This window comes from Lepeophtheirus salmonis, chromosome 7 (assembly GCF_016086655.4).
Source record: "Lepeophtheirus salmonis chromosome 7, UVic_Lsal_1.4, whole genome shotgun sequence".
Taxonomy (NCBI): Eukaryota; Metazoa; Arthropoda; class Copepoda; order Siphonostomatoida; family Caligidae; genus Lepeophtheirus; species Lepeophtheirus salmonis.
Genome location: NC_052137.2, coordinates 37,753,752 through 37,779,399, shown reverse-complemented (window position 1 = coordinate 37,779,399; position 25,648 = coordinate 37,753,752). Strand labels below are relative to the sequence as shown.

The 25,648-nt window shown below is 32.8% G+C and overlaps 4 protein-coding genes across 9 annotated transcripts; 2 read left to right on the top strand and 2 right to left on the bottom strand.

The window, feature by feature from the left end:
- The first annotated feature begins 10,412 nt into the window (after window positions 1-10,412).
- On the top strand, window positions 10,413-21,283 carry LOC121121512 (NHL repeat-containing protein 2). 6 transcript variants are annotated; one of them, XM_040716465.2, is made up of 3 exons: window positions 10,413-10,572; window positions 18,827-19,120; window positions 19,258-21,283. In XM_040716465.2, the coding sequence occupies exons 2-3, from the start codon at window positions 18,977-18,979 to the stop codon at window positions 21,073-21,075; spliced, it is 1,962 nt and encodes a 653-aa protein (XP_040572399.1). In that variant the 5' UTR covers window positions 10,413-10,572; window positions 18,827-18,976; the 3' UTR covers window positions 21,076-21,283. The 6 variants fall into 6 exon arrangements, with proteins under 6 accessions (XP_040572399.1, XP_040572398.1, XP_040572396.1 ...); XM_040716464.2 differs by lacking the exon at window positions 10,413-10,572 and adding an exon at window positions 17,672-17,802; XM_040716462.2 differs by lacking the exon at window positions 10,413-10,572 and adding an exon at window positions 17,709-17,832.
- LOC139906003 (uncharacterized) lies at window positions 10,711-11,813 on the bottom strand. Its single transcript, XM_071890074.1, has one exon. The coding sequence runs from the start codon at window positions 11,811-11,813 to the stop codon at window positions 10,971-10,973; it is 843 nt and encodes a 280-aa protein (XP_071746175.1). The 3' UTR covers window positions 10,711-10,970.
- LOC121121511 (uncharacterized) lies at window positions 10,711-17,624 on the bottom strand. Its single transcript, XM_071890072.1, has 6 exons — window positions 16,985-17,624; window positions 13,725-16,545; window positions 13,415-13,671; window positions 12,899-13,351; window positions 12,301-12,833; window positions 10,711-12,241 (listed from the first exon to the last, which is right to left on the bottom strand). The coding sequence occupies exons 1-6, from the start codon at window positions 17,296-17,298 to the stop codon at window positions 12,237-12,239; spliced, it is 4,383 nt and encodes a 1,460-aa protein (XP_071746173.1). The 5' UTR covers window positions 17,299-17,624; the 3' UTR covers window positions 10,711-12,236.
- LOC121121514 (tektin-B1) lies at window positions 19,258-25,352 on the top strand. The gene is made up of 5 exons (XM_040716466.2): window positions 19,258-21,518; window positions 21,584-22,018; window positions 23,952-24,174; window positions 24,373-24,596; window positions 24,936-25,352. The coding sequence occupies exons 1-5, from the start codon at window positions 21,316-21,318 to the stop codon at window positions 25,147-25,149; spliced, it is 1,299 nt and encodes a 432-aa protein (XP_040572400.1). The 5' UTR covers window positions 19,258-21,315; the 3' UTR covers window positions 25,150-25,352.
- The last annotated feature ends 296 nt before the right edge of the window (window positions 25,353-25,648 follow it).

The following is a 25,648-nucleotide window of genomic DNA, read 5'->3' as shown; positions in this document are numbered from 1 at the left end:
GGGGGGGAGTGAGGGTATGTAGCTCCCCCCCCTAAAAAAAGGAATTTCTGGTTTTTACTAGAAAATTTTATATTTAAAATTTATTTTTTGTTAAATTTAATAATTGTAATTTATTTTTTGTTAAATATAATATTTGAAATTTAATTTAATTTTCAAAAAAATTTCCACAAAATTTAATTTAATTTTGAAATTTTTTTCAACAAAATATAATTTAATTTCAAATGTTTTTCTACAAAATGTAATTTCCTGAAAATAGCTATGAATTTTGGAGATTTTTTTCCAAAAAAATTAATATGAATTTTTTTTCCTAATATTTGAAATTTAATTTTTGAAATATTATTTAAAAAAATGTAATTTTTTGTGAACAACTGTAGATTTTTGAAAAAAAATTCCAAAAAACTTAATATTTGAATTTTTTCAAAAAAACTTTTTCTTTTTTTTGAACAGCTATGAATTTTTGAAAAAAAAAACCAAAATCCAAGCTCCTAACCAAAATTTAATCCTGCAGACCCCCAGGCTATTATATAGTTTGCCCTACACCCCCTCCCCTCCCGCCTTTAGAAAATACATTCTGGCGGCATGATACCTATGTTTTTACAATCATCATTTTCTAACATTTCCTCTTTCTTGGAAAGAACCTAAACTCTTTACAAACACACAATAGTTTTCTCTCAATGTAATAGAAAACAAAATAATATATTGTATTCATACAAACATACCCATAATATTATTTTTTCCTAATCAACATCTTTTGTCATTAATAATTATTATAAAGATCATCCTTTTCGGCAGATAGGATCTTAATGCTTAAATCTTTATTTGTACCTAGAGCGATTGGTTATTTCAATGAAATAGTCCAGTCATCGGTTATGAAAATTGGTTCTATGTAATTTTGCAGCGAACATTTTTGTCTATTAATATATCCACTCAAAGATTTTGTCGCGTGACTTATTTATAGGATTTTCATGTTTTTATATAGTATATGTTCGATCCTTATATTTGGTCTTTACTGTTCAAATATTCAACAGATTTCTATGGAAGTTTCTCCCATTTCTTCAATCATCAACTAAGACCATGACTAAGAATATAGCTTTCTCTGACCTTAAATTTAAAGAATTTGCCTTTTTTTTTGGAAAAAATAACTTGATTTTGATACAAAGCGATAATTTTTATGGTAAGAGCAAAAATTTCTTCATTTGGGGGCGTAAGCCCTTCCAGCCAACACTTTACGAACACACCGGGCTAGTCAATAATTCTTTTCGAAATGGACACATAGTCAGCAATGCTAATCGAGAGCATTTTGGGCATTTAAAAAAATAAGAAACTGAAAATCAATATGGAAACTCTGAAAATTTGAAGAATGTTTTGGGGAGAGCAGCTTAGCTGTCATGACGTTTAATTAGCAGCTGTGGCAAGGGGGAGGATGAGATGGAAATAAATAAGTCTATAATTACTCTGATTTTGATTCTTAATTCTATTTTGAGTCCAACATGGACTTATAATTGTAACTCCACATAAAATCCTCAAGGTTACTCCTGGTCATATAAGAGCACACATATATGTTCAATCTGGTTTTGTATATCATTGTATGTATGTAATAGAAAGGGAAGTTCACTCCTCAGAATGAAATAATCATAACAACAGCATAGGAAAAGAAAATTCACTATTCAGTTTGTCAACTTCAAAAAAGGGTAACCTAAAAAATGCATCCCATTTTCATCAATACTCATGATCATAGATCTGTGATTCCTTACTTTTTCATCCTTATAAAAACTACTCTTTATTTATTTTGACACTATTTTTTAATTTCCTTCTTCTTCTAATTTATAGCTGAGATACAATAGACAGTACAAACTAGGGTTAAAGTTCAAATCCAAACTCACAAATATAGATAATCATGCGGCGAATATGTCATACGGCAAAATCTCCCAGATGCAAAAAATATTTAAAGTAACATTATTGGTCGCGTTGATTATCTCATCTTTGTTTGCTAATTTTTACATTTCAAGATTTTGTATAAGCTGAACCAATCCTTCTTTATTAATCTCAAACTGTTAGAATACGGTGTTAAACATGGACTTATCCATCCTCCCTTCGAAAAGCTTTATGAATATATAGAACCAAGGATAAACTTCTTCTACTTATTCATTTGCATAATTATATACTAATCGTTTTAAAGATAATCATCACCTTCCATATACAGATACTAAAAAAACTAGTGATGTGGCACGAGCAAAACTCGTAAATTGCTACTCGAGTTTTATGAAGTAAACAAAAAAAAGACACAAAAAACTCGGATCGTGTGTCTCAAATGCGAGTATTTACCCTTTTTTCTTTTTTGAGAATATAAAGCATGTGAATCCTTAAAAGTATTTTTTTATTCGTATTCAAAAAGTTCGAGTCCACAAGAGGAAGAACGCCGCCGCATCATCCGAACCGTTTGAGAATGCGAATCTTATTATTAGTAATTAGAGACGGGAAAATCAATGTTTAAATGTCAAACTTTCAATAATCCCATATAAAATCATATTTTTTGACAGACGAATTTTTTATTGTGCAAAAAGGGTTGGGTGTTTTGTCTCTTCTTTCCTTCCTTCTCCCCCGGCCCCCCTCTTATTATTTTTCTTATGTTCTTATTATTATTGTGATTATTTAAGATGTATGTAAAGTACAGCGTGATCTTTTATCATTATAAATAGCCTGTATGGATTGTGATTGTCAGAGTAGTATGTTAATTATGTAATATGTTTCTATTAAGAATAGATACATGTTTCCTATAAATTAATCCTTACATGATTCCTCGACGTCTCTTCCTCGTTTCTCTCGGTCGTCCCTGATTCCGTCAATAAATAGTGTGTCTCTCGACCTTGTCAAGACACAACATTAGTGTCAGTGTGTCTGCAGCTGGAGGGGCTGTAGATCCTTTAAATCACTGAAATTTTCATAATTATCAGTTAGGAAAAAATTGCAAGTTTCTTACCCATCAGAACTATGAGTATTCAAACGAGTATGGAGCATTCAACCGAGTAATGAGTGATTCTAAAATACTCGAGCAGCAAAACTCAGCTCGCGGCACACCACTACAAAAAACCCCAATTAGAGTTAGTGAATATTTTCTAATAGCATGTATATGATTGGTAATGAAAAATGCAGAGATAAAAGAGCATACAGAACCGTATAATTTATTCCATGTAATGGTCACTTGAAAGCCATTTAAAAAGTTAAGATGCAGTCTCGTCTTCTGTTACTTAGAAGAACAATAAGTGTTTTGTATTTTAAATAGAAGGACTACATAATTATACAAGATAGTTATAGAGAAATGTTCATTTCTATTTGAATGCACAGGCAAAAAACAAAATCCACCTATTTTGTAAGTCATTTGTGCTTGAACAATGAGTATTCAATATAATATCAAACAATACAAGTTGTAACTTGTATAAGTAAATTGTACAAATTGTAACCAAAAATATGATGAATAATTTCAAAGATTTACAGTACCTGGAATAAGGATAATCTAATAATTGAATATTCCATGAATGATCCATATATTAATGGTGTAATTTTTGATTATTTTTATACAAATAAGTATTACGTGCCATATTATAAAGTTCAAATTGCCAAAGTTATATTACTCATAAATACGTAAAAACCATTTCCATTTTAATAGATCAAAATGAAAAGGTAATATCAAGTAATGGTTGGTAATTAAAAGGATTAAAATTGCAACTTGTACAATTTGCTTATACAAGTTACAACATATACAGATATCACAACTTGTAGACAAAATTTATGTAAAATAAACCAATTTATTTAAGTAAATGGATTCTGGTGTTGATAAATTTTGAGCACCCCTCCCCTCCACAAATGATGAAAGCAAGCACTACCCCAGCAAACAGCTCTAACTTTAATATCTTTGTATTCTTAGTAAATCTTTAATTGGTTTATTATCGTCAAAGAGGGGAGATAAATTGGGGGTACTGTCCCCAGGCGTATCTTGATTTCATATAATTTCTTTTAAATATATATATATAAAGGATATCTATAAAAAAAAATAATTGACCTCCAAAAAAAAGGATCTTTAAAAAATAAATAGTATTTATTAAGCTTGAATAAATATTATTCAATATATCCTGATTATTCTAACAAAATTTCATAACCATTTCCAGGGCTGTACCCTTATCGGTATAGCGGTTTAAAAATTCCCATTCTTGAACCACTAGAATCGAAACCGACAAAATCGAACCGAGACTGCAAAATATTGCTTATCGGTCTCGGTTCTTGTACTTTTTCCTATATAGAATATATACATTAAATTAAATATATATTATAAATAATAAATTAGCTTTAATCAACAAGTAAATTTTCTAAGTTTTTTTTTTTTTTTGTACAATTGTAGCGTTTTCCAATGATTTTTTTACGTCGCCAGGGAGATAGATTTTTATCTGAGTTCAAAATAGCTTGTGGCTTCTTATTAATCTGGAAAAGTGGTTCTATGCACCAGACGACGTAAATAACAGAAGGAAGGGTTGGGGTAGAATATTGATCCAGGTTCCCAACTAAGCTTGTCGGGCCCCTATAATATCATAACTTTAATATTTCTTAAACCAGGGTTTCCCAAACTTCAATATGCCAGGACCCCCTACACTAATACATTTTTAGCTGAGGCCCCCTTTATACGAAACATGTGTACTATGTACATATGTGTAGACTGAAAGCAATTCTCAATTACCCATCTTCTTGCCCCGACACCCATAGACTCCTCTTACGGACCCCACTTTAAAAACCTTTGTCTTAACCAACCATAGTTTTTGGGGCACTTGCTGGAACTTGGGGGACTGCACACTCTGCGTATTAGGTTGATGTGGTCCTGATTGTATGTAATACAATTTCCTTGGCCTCAATTTTCTGGCGAAGCCCTTTGTTTTAAGTGCCTGTTACGAAACTGAGCCTGTATAAAAAAAAGAACTAGGACCGAAGACCGGAACCGAGACCTAAACCGTTGAATTGAAAGAACCGAGACCTAAACCGTTGAATTGAAAGAACCGAGACCAATGGAAGCGCTGAACCTGAAACGGGTACAACCATACATTTCTATTTAATCTTAAATAATAATTATTAATATACCAGCAAGAGTACCCGCCATTGCTCGGACTTATTTGACACGTCAATTAACTTTGCTTTAAGAATATGGATATGTATAGTGATGACAATCATATGTATTTTGGGCATATTAAAAAAAAGAAACCATAAATAAATATGGTAATCCTAACCATTTGAAAAATGTTTTGAAGGAGATCAACTGAACTGAAATAACGTTTCATTACATCAGCTACAATCAGCTGTGACAATAGAGGAGGGGAAGAAGGATATGAAAAAGGAAATTGGCAAGTATGACTCCGATGTCGATCCTCAATTCTACTCCAAGTCCAACAAGGACTTGCAATTACAAGTCCACAACAAATCCTCAAGGTTACTCTTCGTCTTTTATGAGACCACTCGAATATTCAATCAGGTTTCAAATAAAATTAAATGTAGTAGAACATAAAGTTTACTACTCAGGAGTTAAATAATAATGACAAGAGCTAAGGAAAAGAAAATTTAATCTTTATACTACCAATTCCAAAAAAACGGGCGAGACAAAAAGTACAGCGGATTTTCATAACTAGATATGTACTCCCCTTTTCTTTTCTTTTTTGATATGACGCACAGAGCTTTGCTAGTACTTTTTAATCTAAAAATATAAAACGGTGAGCATTAGCTACACACACTCGTTGCTAGATTTTTGTTATTTTTTAGATCAAAAATGACTTTACAGCAAACATAAAAACATCGAGACAAACTTTTTTTTGATTAAAATAGATTGAATATCAAAATAATATTAATAGTAAGCAATAATAAAGAGCTTTACCATCAAAAAGAGAAAGAAAAAAGACCTAAAAACATTTGAAACACCCTATACTGGAAAAACCAATTTTCGGAAGATGTAATTCAGTACTCAAACAACACGCACATTCAGACAACAGTGGGGCATTTACCATCTGCCTAAACATGAGTTTATTAGTTCCATGTGTATTTTGTTTGTTTTAATGATTTTTTTTTTTTCAAAAATATAATATTTGAAATTTATTTGTAAACTTTTTTTCTCCCCCCATCACATGTTTTATTTATATTTTAATTAATGGTCCTAGCTTTGCGAACTGGAGCATTTGTTGATTTTACATTGCATAAGAGTAACCAAGATTAATAGAAATTCAAGGTTATTCCATAACGCATATCCGACTGATGTTTGACTTCCACCACACTTTTAATATTGACGTCATAGTAGATGAATGGTTGCTCGTTTACTCAAAATCTGGGGGGGGGGGTTTCCAGCAGTCGGTACGATACATTAAGTTGAAAATTCTAGCAATAGTGACGTCATAGACTATGAGTAGTCGCGCGTTTTGTCAAAATCCTCCTGTCTTGCCCAGCAGTCGGTACGATACATCAGATTGAAAATTATAGCAAGCCCGATTATATGATGGTCTAACCTCGTATTTCTATTAATCTTGAGATTAACCAAAGTTTCTTGAGGGCTTATAAGCAGGAAGAAGCTACAACAACTTTACTAATAGAAAGAACTTATTAGTCCTGAATATGATATGTTTTTTGCTTCGGTTTTAAACCTTTTCAATTGACAAATACTTGTAAGTTGTAATTTATAATGACTCCCTTCAAATTGGTTGAGGAATAATCCAACACTTCCAAAAGACATTATGTGTGTTAGGTGCGTGTCCTCTCTTCCTTGCTTTATCTAGATACCTGGCTATATTACCCCATTCGCAAGCTTCAGGATTTAAGATGTTACTACTAACTCAATATACGTAAGGCTTCGGTATTTTGCATATCCGTCGTATAGGAGATTATAGTGATTAAGCATAATTATAATTTGGAGGAGCTCCTATAGAATTTGTTTTTATGTCAATTTATTATATTAACTGAAGTAATCAGAAAATAGCATACGCGCTTTAGATAAATTAATCATTAAATATTTTTTAGGAGTCGCTTAAAGTATAATAATACACTTGAAAATCATTATCGTTAAATTCCTTCCCAAGTTTTAGGAGGATCATGGTACAAAAAAAAAAAAGAAAAAAACTATTGTTCCCTGAACCCCAGTTTAAAAATCTTATCTGCGGGTCCGGTTCATTGATTACAATTATCAATCCAGTCACTTGGAATTCAAGAAGAAAAATAATAAGAGAACAAGGTGTTTCTCATATTTTTATTCCGCATTGACGTTTAACAACAAAATTACTTAGTTTTAGACAGCTAAAGAATAAGTTTTAATGTACTTCACCCCTATTTGACAAAAGTGTTAACACCAATTTCTCCTTCTCAATTGATGATGAGATATAAGTCCCTTTCCCAGTTATGATTTATAAATATCATCCGTAACATATTCAGGGACAATTTTAGCGCAGCACAGTCTGAGGCAAAGATTAATGTGCACGCCATTTTCTTTATTAAAATTTAGACTGTTTTTTAAACTAACTTCCTTACAAAACAAATTCTATTGAATAACCTTTTTTTAGAAATGAATGTTTTTTTATTTCTAATTTTAAGATTTTTTTATAAGAAATTATTCTTAGTGTCATGTATATTTAATTTCTTACAAACGGGGCATGCGACTATGGAACTATTGTACAATGATTTTTGGAATTGTTCGCAGCTTAACCAGAGCTTATTCTAATCAACCAATCAATGTTCAGTAGACTGATAAGGAGAGAAGGAGAAGAAAGACCGACAAAATCACAGTATATTTTTGTGTTAGTGACACCAGATGTATGTAACTATGTGCAAGCGGGGGGGGAGTTATCAGGGGCGTACCCCAAAAATGGAGAAACTTAAAAAAATCACTTGAATAGGGAAAAAATTAGTCCCCCACCAAAAAAATCAATTTAAGGATTTGTTTCTAAAAAAAAATGTCATTCGTTTTAGGAAAAAAAATCCTGCGGACGCCCCTGGTTATATAATGGTGACGCATCAAGGGCGTCCCTGGAATTTTCTTTAGGGAGGAAATGGGATGTTCGGCTTTTTGGACAATTTTGACAGACTATTTTTTATATTATAGATGGCAAATATGACAAACAACTTTTTCTTTACTTATTTATTATTTTCATTTTTTTTACTTCAAATTGTACCTCTTCAAAAAAATTAAAAAAAAAAAATGTAAACAAAAAAAAGTTTGAGCAAATAACTTTTTTCTTTTAACAATGGCAATTTGAACAAAAAAAATTGACAAGAATAATTTATTTTATTGCTATAATGATAAAAAATGCCCAAAAATGAAGGGACAATGGCCACAGCGCCACTTGTTAGCAAGATAACACTCTGTTATCCTTTTCAATTCATAGATAAATATGAGGATTCAACTGGCAAAAACACCAGAAAAGAAAGTACATAGTATTTTTGTTTATCCCAAAAAGTCGTGGTAATGGATTCGTAATGGAATGCTTATTTATGTAATATCAAATATGTATGATTTTGATATGAGAGTTCATAATAGGCTTATTTTTGGTGCAGCAACGGGCAAAGTAGAACTATTTCTTATTGCCCCATAGACCCTCCCCTATTGTCTATATCGTTCTTCGTGGATTTTGTGAAGTATGATTTGTCTCTTTTCCTAATACTCCGTGAAAAATTGACCTAAGACTCGACGACAAACGATAGTTCAAACGAAAATTTGGAAGGTTCCATAGGGCAGTGAGGCATAGTTCTATACTTTATCCAATGCTCCACCAAAAATTGACCTAATACGTCTCGTATTTGACAGAATGATTAATAATAATTGCCTCAAATCCATGGCTGAACTGAAATCATATTCTGGGCTTTTCCATTGACTTTTCCCCAATAATTGCTCGCATTGTTGAATATAACACAATATTGTATATAACTTTTTGTCATTAATCTTAAATAATCGAGTAAAGTCAATCATTAATTGAATAATTAACCCTCTGTGTCCTTACTTTTACAAAGATACAGAATAAAATTATAACAACTTAGAAAAAAAATATAATTTCAATGTTATTGTAAAGATGTTTGTACAGACTATTAAATTGTTTATAATATCTTCTTTTAATTCACGGCAAAATTAAGTAAACAAATTATTAACATATTACACCATATTGCAGAAATGGAATTCAAAAGATTACATGTTGTTACTATATCCTGCATAGATCTCATTATCTTCAGCTTTATCAAGGTACTTAATATAAATAATAGAGTTGTGTACTGAAGTCAAGAAGAAAACTAAAAACGAGTATTATCAATATTAACATGAATGGGTTAAACAAAAAAAGGCCATCAATTTTGAACATGGTGGAAGATTAAAACTAGCATTTAAATATAATCATTTAATGGAAATATCTGAACCAATCGAAATAATGTCTATGGACCCATCTACAGTATGGTAAAATATACACTAGAATGGTTATCGTCTCTTCTAATCCAAAACAGAAAAGTTACAAAAAAATTTATTTCAAATTACTTAAAAAATCCTTATAAATGTCTTCTACAATTAGCCTAACTTAGTCGACTTAGTATATTATAAACACAAATCTGAGTTTTTTAGCTTTTGAGCCATTCTAGTTAAGGTCAAAGCATGATTTAAACAAAATTTGAGCATTCCAACAATAATAAAGGTTGGAGATAAAAGACTCACTAATCCAAAGATTAATTTATTAATTTGAAAACCAATGTGGCTCCATAGTAATCAAGATTTCATTTTTCGTTTATCAATTGGGCGTAGCCCCCATCAACAACTATAAAATAGACTAAATGATGAATAAAATAGTTCTTAGGCAGTTTTCAATATGATATCAATCGAATCGCCTTTAGTATATGAAGGCAAATTGAGGGGAATATTTTTACTTAATGCAACTTTTTTATTCAAAAGTCAGTTAATAATTTGCTAAATAATATTATAGATCAATTAAGAGTTTACATAATCAAATGAGGGGACACATTTAAACGCAGAGTGCTGGCCAAGGGAAGAAAAATTCATCCTGTCATATATTATGCATTTTAAGAATAGTGCTATTTGCAATATCACATCTTCCTACCCAGTAAATTGACTATTTAATTATACCATTACAAAAAAATGATATGAGCGGGTAATTCCCAAGCATTTTGATGGTATTTCAAGAAATAGCCTTTATGCAATGTTTGCAATCATATCTTTTTGTACTAAGTTATCTTAGAAATAAGGGTTCATCTTTTTAGAGATTAACTATTTGAAAATGGAAAGTAGAGCGAATTTCATCAGACTAGAGAAAAGTAACATGAATTGTAGCTAGTACCTGTAGCAGTCTTCCAATCATATTATTATTGTATGACATGGCTGGCTTAATATGTACATAGCTGAAAATGACGTCACATTTTTCTTGTCTTCAACTCCCTTTCGCACAGACAGTAGCTTATAATTTCTGATTTTGTGGATGTGTGCCTCTTGAGACTATCGCTAGATACCAAATTGTTAAACTTACCGTGCTGGAGGAACCCCTTTGAAGCAAATCTTTCAAGAAATGACGCGTAAGTCTTAGATTTTCCCCTTTTCCTTTTATATCTAAATTGTGACATACCTTACCTCCTGTTCCTCATTTATGTAGTTCCGTATAGCTAAAATAAATAATATATTTATTATTTAGAGGATGTAAAAATTGCAATAGATTAATCCATTAATGCGTGTATATTTGATTTTTTTTTCTATATCATAAAAAAATATTCATACAATGCACGGTAAATTTTCTATAACTCTGGAAAATAGTAGTTAAATAAATGAACATACATTACTCCCCGGAAAATATAAGGTGTAGTAACATTTGAAAATCAATTATAAGGTTAAGATTTATTATACCAATAAACTTCATAACAATAGAATAGTTATTACTCTTTGTTTCAATCAATAAATATTTTTGAAGAGGACAATATCACGAACGAATTTTATATCGACTTGAACATTCTGGACAATACCATTTACCAGCTGGAGGTACTAATATACCAACACATTCAAAATGAAACCACTCTTTTTGACAGTCAGGGGCATCACAACCAATCATTTCAGAAACCTCATCATGAGGGCATTGGCAAACACAATAAAGTCTTTCGGGATCAGAATTATACATTAAGCCAGATGTTCCATGTGCATCACTTATTACATAAGCCTTGGGTGTAGATTTGTTGTTTATCTTTGTTTGTTGTTGTGGTGGTGGAGGGGGTGGAGCTCGTGGAGGTGGAGGGGGAGGTGCAGAATAATCATCTTCGTCTGTGTAAGATGAAGAGCTGGAATCACGATTTAATGCCAAACTTTCACGCATTTTTTTCGATAATGAACGATTTTGAGAGGAGAGTCGAGACGGAGATTTTGTAGACGAAACGAAAGTACCGGCTCCTGTTCTTTTGCGATTCTTGGAGATGACTAATTTTGTACTACTTGCATGAGAAGAAGAGCGAACAACTGGTATGGTTGGAGTATTATTAACACTAGGTAACTTAATTTTGAGCTTCAAAGTTGGTTTTGGAGCAGGGACTGGAGGAGCGACCTTTTCAAGGGGTTTTGGAGCAAAAGTCACAATAGGTTTCTCGACTTCAGGCTCCTCCTCCTCCTCCTCTTCTTCTTTGGTTTGCTGAAATTCATCAGCACTGAAATCAGTGTCAAGATCTGAAGAACAAATGTCACTTGCAGAAGTTGCTTCATCATTACTCCTGCGCTTATCTCCATTCTTTAATGTATCTTCAATATCTTCATCTTCGTCACTTGAACTATTAAACATGATCCTACCAGTACCTGCAGTAACTCCCCCAGCACCAGACAGAGGTGTATGATACTTAGGTTTTGGACCAGCCTTCCTAATAAATGGTGTAGTCAAAGTTGATGAAGAAGTAGAAAGTTTGTTAGATTTTCGATTTTCGTCTTCAGAGTCGGAACTTGAATCATTCGTCTTTTTGATTTTTCGCTTTTTTTCTTCTTCTTCTTACTTTCCTTTTTGTTCTTTTTGTGTTTTTGCTTCTTCTTTGAGCCCGGACTACGTTCAGGAGATAAATTATCCATTACACCTAACGCAACATTGCTAAGTATTTTATCCATTTCACTTAATTCAGGCGGCTTAGGTGGTTCTAGACTCAACATATATGATTCATAACAATAATCATGATCCATTACAGGAATGCGCCTGTCAATGATTTTATCAATCATTTTAACCTAAAAAATAAAATAAAATATAGCTCTATGCCCAGGTATTGGTAATTAAAAAATAGTACTTTTTTTTGGTTTATCAGGGCCTCCAGCATCAGAATCACCAGAACTTTCAGAAAGACACACTTCCCACCCTCCAGTACCAAGTTTTTTTGTAATGGAATTGGGGTCAAGTGAAGTGAATGTGGTCTTGGGTGCAACTGGAGTTTGAGGAGTTGATATCTTGGATAGAATACCACCACTAACACCTTCCGTAATTGGCTTCATGACTTTTAGGCCACTACCTGTTTTATTCATGCCTGGTTTACGAACTTTGGCTTTACCTGTATTCGGACCATTGGATACAAATAACAAATCCTGGTTCCATATTCCTCCAACAACTGGAGCAGATGATGCACCACTGATTGGGAAAACAGATTTCTTTTTCTTGAATTTATTATCCTCTTCATCACTATCAGTATCACTATACGCTCGTGGCTTTTTATTAAAATATTCGGATGGATGCATTATTTTAGGAGGCTCCTGTATTTTGGGAATAGAAGGAGCTGCAGGTACATTTGAATTAATAAGACCAGCTGAAGCTTGCACAATCGAATTGCTAGAACGCAAATATTTTATAGTTAGTTATACAAGCATAATAGGAAATAGAATAAAATCCCTTACTTATTGTTTTGAATATTAGTCTTAGTTGGAGTGGCAGGAGATTGAATATTTAGAGGTTTAACAGGGCTTGTCTTGGTATTGAAAATACCATCATCACCCATAATACTAGCAACAGCGGCTTGAAGAGGATCTATTTCCTTTTCTGGTTCTGGATCTGTAGGATTATCTTCCAACACAGGAGCATCTTCAACCTTGCGCTCGACTATTGTATCATTGATAATATCCTCAATTATAACCTGAATGTCTCTGATCACATGGATGGATGAAGCTTTATATTTAAGAACTTCCTTTGAGTTTCTTTTGTCTTCAAGTGCCTTGGTAGCAGATATAGACAAATCAGGGTGGCGTCGTATTTGGTGCTTCCAGAGCAATTGTTTGGAAATGAAAGCTTTTGAACAGTTGCTGGCTGAACAAACGTAAGGATGAATGTTTGTGTGAGTACGCATATGCACCCTGGTTATAGAAATATATAAACTTAAGTCTACAAAAATATGACACATATACATTCAAACTTACCTATATTGTTTGGTTGATTTGAATTTCTTGTCGCATACTTCACAAGATGAAGGCAAATCTTGGATACAAAAATGGTATACGTGAGGCCAAGTTTTCTGATAACAAATACCACAAATACGGCACTCATCATAGTGTTTAAAATATAGATGCTTACGAAATTGATCATATTCATCATAAGCCAAAAAACATTTCATGCACATAAGTTCCTGAGAGTGTTGAAGGCAATGAGAATATAAGGATTCTTGAGATCCCTGACACTAAAAAATAACATCACATTAAATAAGATAAAGTAAAACATTGACAAACATACCTTGAAACAAATTTCACAAATATTGTGATCCCTTCGAACATGATTTTGGAAAATGAGAAATGAAGAAAGGTCTTGCCTGAGACACACTTTACAATTAAATTTAGCAGCCTTTTGCTTTTGAGAATTTGTCGGAGGACCATAACAGACATGACTTATAAAACTCCCATAATTTAAAAATATACTTTGGCAGAGGTTACAAGTAAGGACTTTTTGTGAATGTTCTTTTTCCAAGTGACGGAAGAGATCCTCATTCGTCGAGCAGGATTTAGTTGAGCAATAAGAGCAGCTATAAAAATCGATAATTAAATCTTTATCTTGTTGATAGCTAAATATTATTTCTTTGGATTTTGTATCTTTCAGATAACGCTTCATTCGATTGATGGACTTTTGGGGATCTTCTTTTAAAATGGAAACTACTGTTGGATTGTCATGAACAATAAATAAATGGGAGAGCAAGTATGTACTATCTACACAAACAAGGTGAGCCTGTTGACATACTAAGCATTTGTTTGAAAAATGCTGAATAACGTTGCGCATATTACTGAGGTCCTCAATAATTTCTTCATACTCTCTCTGAAGTCTTTGAAGCTTATGTTCTTTACTTGTTGTTTCAGCAATTATCTGTTGATCCTCATCTTCTAAGCCATTGAAGGAATTACTACTGTCTGCCGTTTCTTCAAGACGTGCCGTATCCAAATTTTCTTTATCCTCAGTGGATGAATGTCTTGTTGCTTGAGAGTCATTAGCTTTGGACTGAGAAATAGTCCGTCGAACATTACTCAAGGGTTTCATTGCTTGATTGAAGTGAAGTTTAAGAGGGGGTACAATCTTCACAGGGCTCTCAAAGTTAACAATTAAACTTTTACCTAACCGAGTAATATTACAATCCTTGATATCTTCATATTTATAACCTTCTTCCTTAATTTCTTTTCTAAGGTTATTAGAAATACCTCTGCTTTTAGCACCACAATATATATTACCGTTTAAGGGGAGACTTGTTATAATTCGAGATGATTTGAAATTCGATACTTTTTTGTTATTGCGAACAGAGTGATATTTCATTAAAATCTGACGATCTGCCACCGAGAATTCCTTCGTAGATGATACTTGTGCTTTTTTTGTTTCACTTAATGGTAAAATAGCACTCAAGCCCTTATGTTTTAAAACATCTGAATGAGATAATTTTTTACCCGTAAGCACTTTATACAATTTGGATGCTTCAATAAATGAAATTTCTTTAGTTGAATCCATCTTACACCACCCATTCACTAAATGCAACTCTAACTGATAAGAACCAGTAAAAGTCCTATCACAATTAGAACAGACTGTTGAACTTGATGATGTACACTTATGTGCAGAGTTTTTTAAATCACTAAAGCGAACCATTTTATTACATTGACCACAAACAAAATTATATCTAGAACCAGAAATTTCTTCAAATTTATCAAATGAATGATAATATCTGCTATGAACTTTGTGATCCCTTTTTAAATGAGCTTCCAACTCATTAACTTCCATAAAAAGTTTAAGGCAATATTGACATAACATTCCTTTATGGACTTGTTTCATATGGACAAAAATCCCATGCAGATCAAACTGTGATTGACAAACACCGCACACGTACTTTTTCTTGGGGTTTTTAGTTGGAACATCTTGTTTCGGGTATAATTTGTTCAAATACATTTTTGTCTCGATGTCTGATAACTCTACATCTATAGGCAAAGAAGAACTCTTCGCGTCTATATCACATGAATTATTTAAACGAGAGGTCAGTCCAAAATGTTGAATACGAATGTGCTCAAAAATTTCTTTTGAATCATTTAGTCTCATTTTACAAAAGCGGCAATATCCATAACGCTTTCGCTTGCAATAGTACCTAATTAACTTTTTATAATAGGGTTGATTCCTTAAGCTAGAAAGGTCTTTAGTTATTCTTGATGGTTTCCATAATGAAAGTCTTTTATAGCTAAATTTCTTCTTCCACGACCTAGAGTTTGTTAAACGTGTAAAAGCAAGATGTTGTGATCTAATGTCCTCATTTTCTTTCGCTTTTTTATCAACATTAATCAATATGTCATCTAAAATGTCAGAAATAAAATCCTCATTCGACTTTTTATAATCTACTCCTTGACGCCAACTAGAAGTTTTTGTCCCTTGAAATGTAGTTTCATAATTTGTTTCAGAGAGTAATTCAGTAGGATAGGGGAAGTCATCAGTAGGAAAACCTTCTCTGAAATGAAGAGAGCACACTGTTATTTTCCCTTGAATACTAGGATCTAAATCAAGTTCTGCGATCCATTGATCTCGATCAGCTTCAGGACATGCATACATAGTCATAGGTATATTATCTGGAAATCCAAACAAGTCCATGGCAGCTAATCTCCACTTAGATAAAGTATTACGCGATACATTACAATGAGGCACAGAACAAATATTGCATTCCGTTTCATCCGGTTCAAAGGGCCTGATATTAATGTCTCTATGGATCATGGAGGAGGAAAGACCGGATATAAAAAACTGTGAAACTAATTCTTCACTCCCTTGATAATATGCTGCTTCTTTTTCAGGACAAACTATTAAAATGAAGGATTTCGATCCGCAAATAGTGTCCATTTCTATCACTTTAGTCATAAGAGATTCTTTCCTCGAAGAAAAAACTTTAGAACGTTCAATAGGATTTCTAAGGAATTCTCCATCAGATACCCGTTGTGCAGCTTCCCGTTTCTTGGCGCGTTCTTTCTTACGTCTTTCTTCGACGGTTGAAAAATATTCATCCTCTTCTTCATCCTCTTCATGGCTCTCCGTAGAAAAAGATGGTACTCTAGTGAAGAAATAATATTATATCCACAGCTCACGACTCCGATTACATCGATGAATCTAAGGGGGGCCAAGTCACATTACTTTTACAAAAATAAAAAGTTATTATTTGTGCATGAAAAAAGAATTCTGCAATAAATTGGACATTTAAGAAGGACATAAATGTAATGGGTAGGGATGTGAAAATGCTTGAAATCCTCGTGTGTATACAATTAAAAAAAGTCTAGGTTGGAAACTCTTCTGCAAGATATGAGTGCTCTTAGAAAGGTTTGAAATTGCAAACTAATTACTATTAAGGAGCAGGGAGCACTTTAACAGTTTGTTTAGTGAATATCTCAGGTAGCAAAGTTGCCAACATCTACTTTTCTTCTAGGTCGTATCCGGAGTACTGGGCAGGGAATGGAGTGTGTGAGCTGTGGATAGCGAGAAATGGGAATCCGTGCCTCAAACTGCGTTTGGAGATTTCAAGAGCATGCGAGAGTTGAAGTCCCTTGGGATCCAGGAACTGATGCACGAGCTCCTCGTCCCCGACGTAGGTGCACTCCTCCACCTCTTCGCAAAGGGAGACCAGAAACGTGGCACTCCCGACCTGCATGTCCAAATCCACCGCTCTTTTGAAAGGAACAGGTCTTCGACGAAAATAGGACCTGAGGCGTAGGCCCTTGTCCGATACATATTCCGCGGGTTTATTTGATACACTCGTATTGCTACTGCTCATGCTGCTGTACCCACAGTTGATGCTGCTCGAGGAATCCATGGCCCAATCACAGCTACTTAATGATGGCCACAACTCCCCACCAAGAGACAACGCTTCTTGATCCTCGTCGTCGTCTTCGTTGCCTCCTAATTCGCTTGAGTCTTCTTCTTCTTTTTCTTCTTCCCTTCTTTTTCTAATCTCGCTCTCTCTTTCTATCTCAACAGCAGCTCTAGCTTCCTTTTTTCTTCTTTTCCTTCTACCACTAGCGTCATCTACCGCCACTTGCACCTACTATCTCACTCACTTCATTCTTTCCTCACTCCCGCCAGCTTCGCTTCTTCCTTTTCTTTCGTACGTCCTTCTCCTCGCTCAGAGAACAGTCGTCTATCTAACGTCAACTTCCCTCCTTTTCTTCTTCTTTCTCTTTCTTGCTAGGAGTGGACGTATGCCTCCTCCTCCTCCTCCTCCGTCTCCATGTTGAAGGAATCCTATCGTGAAACACTCCAGTCTCCCTCTCCTTTCCATCAAGGCTCATCTTTTTGGATTCCTCTTACTCGCCACAGAGTAATGGGAATATTCACATCATTTGAGAATGTATCATTCGAGAATTCAACTAAAATATTATCCTTAGAATAAGTAAAGAGTGATGTTCTCAGGGTTACCACATGTTTCTCTCTCTAAAAGGCTAACATAGGCTTGCGACTCACAACAATTACTTCACTTCCCTCTATCTTTAATTCCTTTTCAATTTTAGTTCTAATGGACTAACTCTTTACTAACTACCTATCATTTATTTCATTCACTAAAGGAGTCCAATATTTATATTATTACATCTCTGAATGATTCCTAGTCACATGATAAAAAGTGTGTATGAGCTATAACTTATAAGATTAAATAGATCCACGTGCAAAGAGTAGGTGGCAAGAATTGGATTACAGAAGTGGTAGCGAGTCTCATTTAACTACTAGTCATTTAGTCTTGATTATTATACTTTATTCGGGATGCAGTGCCTTTTCATTCCATCATAGAGTTATTCATCAATTAATAATGCTTCAATGGATTTCCCCTAAATTAGATATATAGACGTATGAGGAAATAGAAAACTGAAAAGATGTTTGAAAAATAAAAACTTATGATCATATCAATCTTGAATTATCATTCAAATGTGAAATAATAAGTGATTAGCATGATTATTCTATTGATGATATGTTGTAAGGCACTTAGAATTATATATCATTGCTCTGCGTGGGATAGTTCCAAATGAGTGATACAAAATCCCTCCTTAATGTGGAAAACTGAAATAAACATTAAATGTAATTAAAAGAAATTCATACATCATTTTTTTAGAAAAATATCAGAGACTCTTTTAAAAAGTGTATTACTTTGATGAAACACTTTGTTAACGTCATTCACTTAGACAAGGAGGGATGTTGTAAGACTGAGTAACACATCACTGATTTCTACCTCTTTGTTACTTCATTATGATTAATAATATGCGTTGGGCTAATACTTTATATTATTTGAAGCAATAATCGAATGATACAATGTTCAAATGAGTATATTAAAATATTTTTAATTTACATTTCAGGTAACTAATAATATATAAAAATCGAATAATCCTACGAGCTTGCTACAAACCTATTTAAATTTTTGTCAAAAAGCCAAAACAAAACAAGCCAACAAGGAAAATAGTCCAAATTGTATATAAGGATTTGAACTGAATTTCCCCACATCTGTCATGGAAGATCTTTTGAACCAAAGTTTGATGCTGGATGCAGCTCTACATGGAATGAAAAATAGTTCCGAACAAAAAAAACGTATCAAGGAGTTTTTGAGCGAACACCAGGGTGTGGAAATTCCCTCTTCACTTTTAACATCTCCCGTTAGTTTTCAAATCTAGAGTATAGATATGATTGATATGCATTTTTTAAACATTTAAAAGTACATTTTTGTAATGGATTAATTTAAATCGACTTCATTATATATATAATTACATCTACTATTTCTGTATATTTTCAGGAATTAGAATGGTTTAATAAATCATCTGAAGGACTTTCTGGAAAAATAATCATATTAGACTTTTTTACGTATTGTTGTATCAATTGTATTCATGCAATGCCTATATTGGAAGCACTTGATTCCAAATACTCAAAAAAAGATGTATCACTAATTGGAGTCCATAGTGCAAAATTTCTTAATGAAAAATCTTCGAAAAATATTCAGCATGCCCTATCTCGTTATGGCATATTCCGTCCTGTTGTCAATGACCATTCATATACACTTTGGAACGTATTCGCTATTACCTGCTGGCCTTCTATACTCATTATTGATCAGAATTTAAGATTGAGAAAATACTTTGTCGGAGAAAATTTTCTCAAAGGGGTTGAAACTTTTGTAGATACTCTTTTGGATATTCCGAGTGAAGTATCACCTGAATTAACCTTGATGAAACCTTTAAATCTTCAAGGACTATATTATCCTGGGAAGATGAGCACTTTAAAGGGTAAAATTTGTATATCCGATGGTGGAAATCATCGTATTCTTGTGTTTGGCGATTTGCCTGATCCTATTGTTATTGGGGATGGTTCTAAAGGATTTATGGACGGGCCTTTCAATACGACAAGATTTTCTTCTCCACAAGGTGTTTTCATTTACGATGATAACACTATTTTCGTTGCCGATACTGGGAATCATCTCATAAGAAAGATCAGTTTAAAAGATGCTTCTGTATCAACAATTTTAGGAACTGGTGAAAAAGGGCTAGATTTCATTGGTGGAAATAGAATGCGAGATCAAGCTATTTCTTCGCCATGGGATTTGTGTATTGGGCCTGGTCCAAAGGGATCCGGTGAAGTTCTTTATATAGCTATGGCTGGTTCACATCAGATCTGGGGATATGGATTAACGGATACTGAATGGTGGAAGGGTGTTAAAAGGGAGGCTGGGATGGGATTTGCCATAGCTGGAAATGGCAGAGAGGAAAATCGTAATAACTCATACCCACACCAGGCGTCATTTGCACAACCATCTGGAATTTGTTATTATGAAGAATATGAGTCAATATTTATTGCTGATAGTGAAAGCTCCTCAATAAGAAGACTGAACCTAAAGGATGGGTCTGTAAAAAATGTTAGTGGTGGCGAGCGTGATCCAACTAATCTATTTGCTTTTGGTGACGTTGATGGTAAGGGAATCAACGCCAAATTGCAACATCCATTAAGTGTTACTCCATTCATTGATGGAAACTTACTTGTATGTGATTCTTATAATCATAAGCTTAAAATTATTGGAAACCTTAATGACAAATCTCCAAATTGTACAACTTTTCAACCCTCAGTTTTTTTGACTCTTCAAGAGCCGTCAGATATTATCTACTCGAGCTTTGATGGCCTCATTTATGTTTGTGATACTAATAACCACCAAATTTTAGTCTATAATGCTTCTAATAATGAATTGAGAACCATGGATATCCCTATAATAAATCCAGTTAAGAGTAAATCGAGGATTAAGAAAGAAGATATTAATATAAAGTTTAAATTGAAATCTAAGTCTTTTCAAATCTGCCTTATTTCCAAAACTGAGAATAAAAGAATCCAGGACGGAAAGTTATTAGAAAAAAGTAATTTTTGTTCCACATCAACAAAACTAGATGCAAATAAATTTATAATTAATTGTAATACGAAGGACTTAAGTGGTAATATTTGTATCCTATTGAATATAATGGTCTGTAATTCTGAAGATAAAACCTGTAAAATGACACAAATCAACTATATACTTGATTATTCTGTCTCATGTTCTGCGGTTGAGGAAGAAGACAGGAAAGAAATAGAAATATAGAAGGGTATATTATTTTATCAAACAAACTTCATGACCCTAATTTTAGTTAGTTTTATTGTTGCTGTTGTATGAAAAAATGAAGTAAGGAGAGCTAAATGTCATTGATTAAACTACTTTCTACACTTAGTCAAATTACTGGTCTATTGGAGATATTTATTTTATATATTACTGTTTTTTATCGAATACAAAATACATAATTTTAAAAGAATTACCTAGTTGAGCTCAATCTGAGAATAAAAAATGTCAGGTGCCTATTGTGAAAGAATTACTACACGTTATCAACCTTTAGACTGGCATGCCCGTAATTCCAAGATAGTTTCAACATCTAGAGATGTGAGAGATCGCTCTTTGAATTTGAGAAAGGATGCCCAGCTCCTCAGAGTAGAAACTGACAAAAATACAAAATGGAATCAGTTTGATAACAATGTTCGTCTGTCTGAAAGGTACTGTTAATACTCAATCTATGCGTAACCGTTTGACAAATTTTGTACCATTTACCTTGCTTTAGGATATCGGAAATTAAAAAATGGAAGAAATCTCTTGATATCAATTTATCCCAAGTTAGAGACGAAATATTTGTATTGAAAGAAGCCAAAGAGGCTTGTGAAAAAGCAATAGAGGCTAAACATCTTCCTTATGATATTACAAAGGAGTGTCTTTTGCTTAGAGAAAATGGAAGAAGAAAATACGAAATTGTTAGCGATTCCGTTGAATCCTTACTCAAGGCAGAAGTTCATGAAATTGATAAAATAAAAAATGTGCTTCGAAACGTTTGTGATGAGGCATGGGATCAACTAAATTCGTTGGAAGAAATCCAACAAAGATTGGAAATAGATATACAGGATAAAGAGGAAGCCATTTCTATTGATATGGAACAGCTAAGTTTGACTCCTATGTCTACAGGGATTAGCCACAAACCAAATGCAACTAGGATGCCGCAGGGGTATGTATAAATAAATATTAATATTTATTACATTTGATGTATAATATTCCAGTATTTAGTAGTTCTATATTAGTTTAATAATTATTTATAATGTATGCCGCAAAATTGCATATCAAGTAATTAGTAAAAATTTATCCAATTTAAAAAAAAAATATAATCTTCTGAAATAGTATAGGAGAGACCAAGGACGTATGCAATTCATCCCTTTTTTTCGAACATTTTTGAAAATTAATAATTTTATCAACTTTTTTGTAACGTCTATTACTAAAGGGGCAGTTGCAACAAGGGCTGCAATTTTCCTCGCATGGTTTATTTTACTAGTTGAAGTATATAGTCTATAGACTAGTCATTGGTTGAAGATACCCGGCATTACCCGATATTTTATATAATAAAATAAAAAATGATAATACACAAAAATAAATAATGAATATATAATGAAAGTTATCACAAATCATATTAATCTATTAAAATATCTTAATATACAACATATTTTGTGGTGTAACATATTTGAGGTTAATAACTAACTAAATTATTTGAACTTCCAAAATGTGAGCATCAGAGTTGAGCTTGCTCCCATAGGAGTGACATTATTGTCACTGTTTCAAGATCCCCTCTGTATGACAGTTATTGTACTTTCATGCCAAACAATTAATTTTACTTTTTTTAATACTTTGGTCATTCGAGAATATTTAGATATGTATATTAGTACATACATAGGCTTTTGGTTTATACCGTCTGGCAACTTTTATTTTATTAAGAAAATGATTAGAGGCTTTCTTCATGAGTTATGAACTTTCTAACCATTTCACACTTCCAGGGCAGACCTCATGAATTCAAGAAAAAAAGTAAATTATAACTTGTTTTAGGTTTCGGTTTGAAAATGCGAAACCGGTCTGAGACTGTTATAGTTACTAGTGAACCGAACGAATGTGTTCCTTCATAGAAGTTCAGCTTGGTCCAGCCTCAAAGAAAAATTTGATCTATTAGATCGCTTAAATAGATGCATTGTTGATGACGTCATGTGTTTTTAAAAATTGTGAACATCGGTTTACTAACGTCATGTCAAGTTAGTGTTCCATGACGATAAGTCATATTTGTACGTACGACTCATAATTTACGATAAGGGACAAAATTGGTACATAGATTGATTATCTATTGAAAGAAACGATTTAATTTTGGGTTACGGTCTTAGATTGCGGACTGTGCCAAAATATCGGATCAAATTGTGTTAGAAAAAATTACTTAAGACCGAACCGAAAAGTGGGGTCTGACCCCACTTTTCCGATGGAATTTTTTGTCAGTCTTGGTTTTTTATGATGTCCTGACATAGTACTATAGATTGGTGCAAGTTTTTTCTGTGTACCTTGCGGTTAAAAAAACAGTCTAGAGGCTATTTTCAGGGGAGTTTGGAGGCCAGACCCAACAGGGCGGTCAGACCGACAAAAATAATTCAATGTTCTAGGTGACATAAGTAATGTCAGGGTCAAACCTTCTGTACCTTATGGGGTGTAATCTTCCGTGGCAGGCTCTCGGACTCTAAGATTAACTCGCTCATCCTCTTCCTAATTCCCTATTTTTAATTAATAGATAAATGTTGTATATTTATGTACAATTTTTCTTGTGTTCTCAATTTATAAAATATTTGAATAACCATAGGACCCATTTTTGATTATTTTAATGAATTTATAAATGATAGTATGCATTTATATTTGCATCATGACAGAGTAAAGTTTCATTCCTTTTAAAGAATGACAATTTCATTGCTACATTTGTTCTTAAAGGAATATTCGTATCATATTAATATATTATCAATGACAATATTTCTCTCAGAAAATTAATCAATACATTGGAGCAAAAATGTGTAGATAGTTGAAGTTATTATGCATATTATGGTAATTATAAGTGATTTAACACGTTATATTAAATTTGATAGGATTTTACAGCCTCAAGCTTGGCATGAATTCTCAGCCGATAATAAATTAACAGGAGAAAGGCAGATGCTGAAATCCCAGAAGCTGAGAACCAAGATTTATCATCTTATAGAAAATACATCTAATGACCTTCGGGCAACTGTTGACACAACTAATTTTGAGTTTCGTAAAAGACAACATGAAATAAAAAGGTCCATCGAGGAAATTGATTACAATATCAACACAGTAAGATTCTTATTTTTTTGTTATTATATATTTTTCATCCATACGAATGTTTATTAACCTTCGATTATATTTTACATAAATTATCTTATGTATCAATGAGTAATCATCGAAGGGTAATAATTCCTTTAATTTTTGAGGTCATTTATCTTTTTCAAGGTTATTTCATTGCAATAATAATTTTTGTAATGCATTTTCTAGACTCGAGAAGAAATTAAATGGCAAGAAAATAATGTACGGGATTTAGAAATGGCTTTAATTGCAAAAACAAATCCGCTGAAGTTAGCAGAAACAAGACTTGAAAATCGAACTCGTCGACCTCACATCGAACTATGTCAGGACTCTGGAACAGATGGATTGATTAATGAAGTTGAAACTTTGAGAGCCTCAATTTCAAATCTAGAAATGAAGACTGATTCTGCTAAGTATGATTTCAATGTTATTAAGGTTTAATTTACAATAAATTGAGCTTTATTTCTATCAAAAGGGTTATATTTTTCAAACTTTTTTACTGCAACCCATATAAACATTCACAATTTTATTGTCACGTCCCATATCAGTTGGATCTTAATAGATGATTTATATGCATACTTTTTTATTTCCTGTCTGTTTTCTTGGGAGTTATTTTACTTTTTACACGATCTTTGAAGAGTCCGGAAAATTTTGTTTCAAAATAAATCTGATCTAATAACCATTATATATATATATGTATTTTCTTAAAGATTTACATGATCCAAAAATTTCTTAAATACTTTTTTTATTAGGGAAACTCTTACCGAACTCTTGGATAATCTCAATATTTTAATGAAAGATCGTGAGAGGAAGAAGCTTTGTTTGTCCATGGAAGACAGATGTATGGATATTCGAAAGCAAATCAAGTTTCATGACTACAATGTCAATTCTCAAATTGATAAAAATATGAAGTTTGTCGGGATACTTAGAAAAAAAACCAAATTCTTAGAGAATTCATTTGCTTAAAGAAAATGTAACATAATCACTACAACACTTTTCAATTCTGCTCAATATTTGACCTTATTATGATTAAAGAAACCTGATAGTTTTGTAATTGTGTAAAAACACCTTATTAAAAGATTCACATTACTGATTTTTAATAGAATACCCCTAAAATGTAAAAGTAATAACTCACTTATCCACTGTAAATACAATTAATTATGCTTGAATTTTTTCTTATTTTTGTTATATTTTGTTTATTATTATTAGGTAAAAATACTTTTTCTAGCCAAAAGAAAAATAAAGCTTTCTTTGTTATTAGATTCACGAGAAATCGAGGTAATACTAATTGATAATATGAATCGAGGTGTGTATAAAGTTTTATGTAATAGACGAAATTTAATTATTCACACTTTGATTCTTAATATGACAATTTAATGAATTTATATTCAAATGTATTTATAAGGCTACACTGTTTCTTACTGATAAAACATGTTCTCTCTGCGAAATTTTACTTAGTCGCAGC

Coding starts and splice junctions, on each gene's coding strand:
- LOC139906003 (XM_071890074.1), bottom strand. CDS start 11,813: ATGTTTAATAGTTCAAGTGACGAAGATGAAGATATTGAAGATACATTA.
- LOC121121511 (XM_071890072.1), bottom strand. CDS start 17,298: ATGGATTCCTCGAGCAGCATCAACTGTGGGTACAGCAGCATGAGCAGT. Junction 13,672..13,724: donor TTTGTGAAATTTGTTTCAAG/GTATGTTTGTCA, acceptor GTTATTTTTTAG/TGTCAGGGATCTCAAGAATC. Junction 13,352..13,414: donor AAATCAACCAAACAATATAG/GTAAGTTTGAAT, acceptor TTCTATAACCAG/GGTGCATATGCGTACTCACA.
- LOC121121512 (XM_040716465.2), top strand. CDS start 18,977: ATGGAAGATCTTTTGAACCAAAGTTTGATGCTGGATGCAGCTCTACAT. Junction 19,121..19,257: donor CTTCACTTTTAACATCTCCC/GTTAGTTTTCAA, acceptor GTATATTTTCAG/GAATTAGAATGGTTTAATAA.
- LOC121121514 (XM_040716466.2), top strand. CDS start 21,316: ATGTCAGGTGCCTATTGTGAAAGAATTACTACACGTTATCAACCTTTA. Junction 21,519..21,583: donor AATGTTCGTCTGTCTGAAAG/GTACTGTTAATA, acceptor ACCTTGCTTTAG/GATATCGGAAATTAAAAAAT. Junction 22,019..23,951: donor GCAACTAGGATGCCGCAGGG/GTATGTATAAAT, acceptor TAAATTTGATAG/GATTTTACAGCCTCAAGCTT.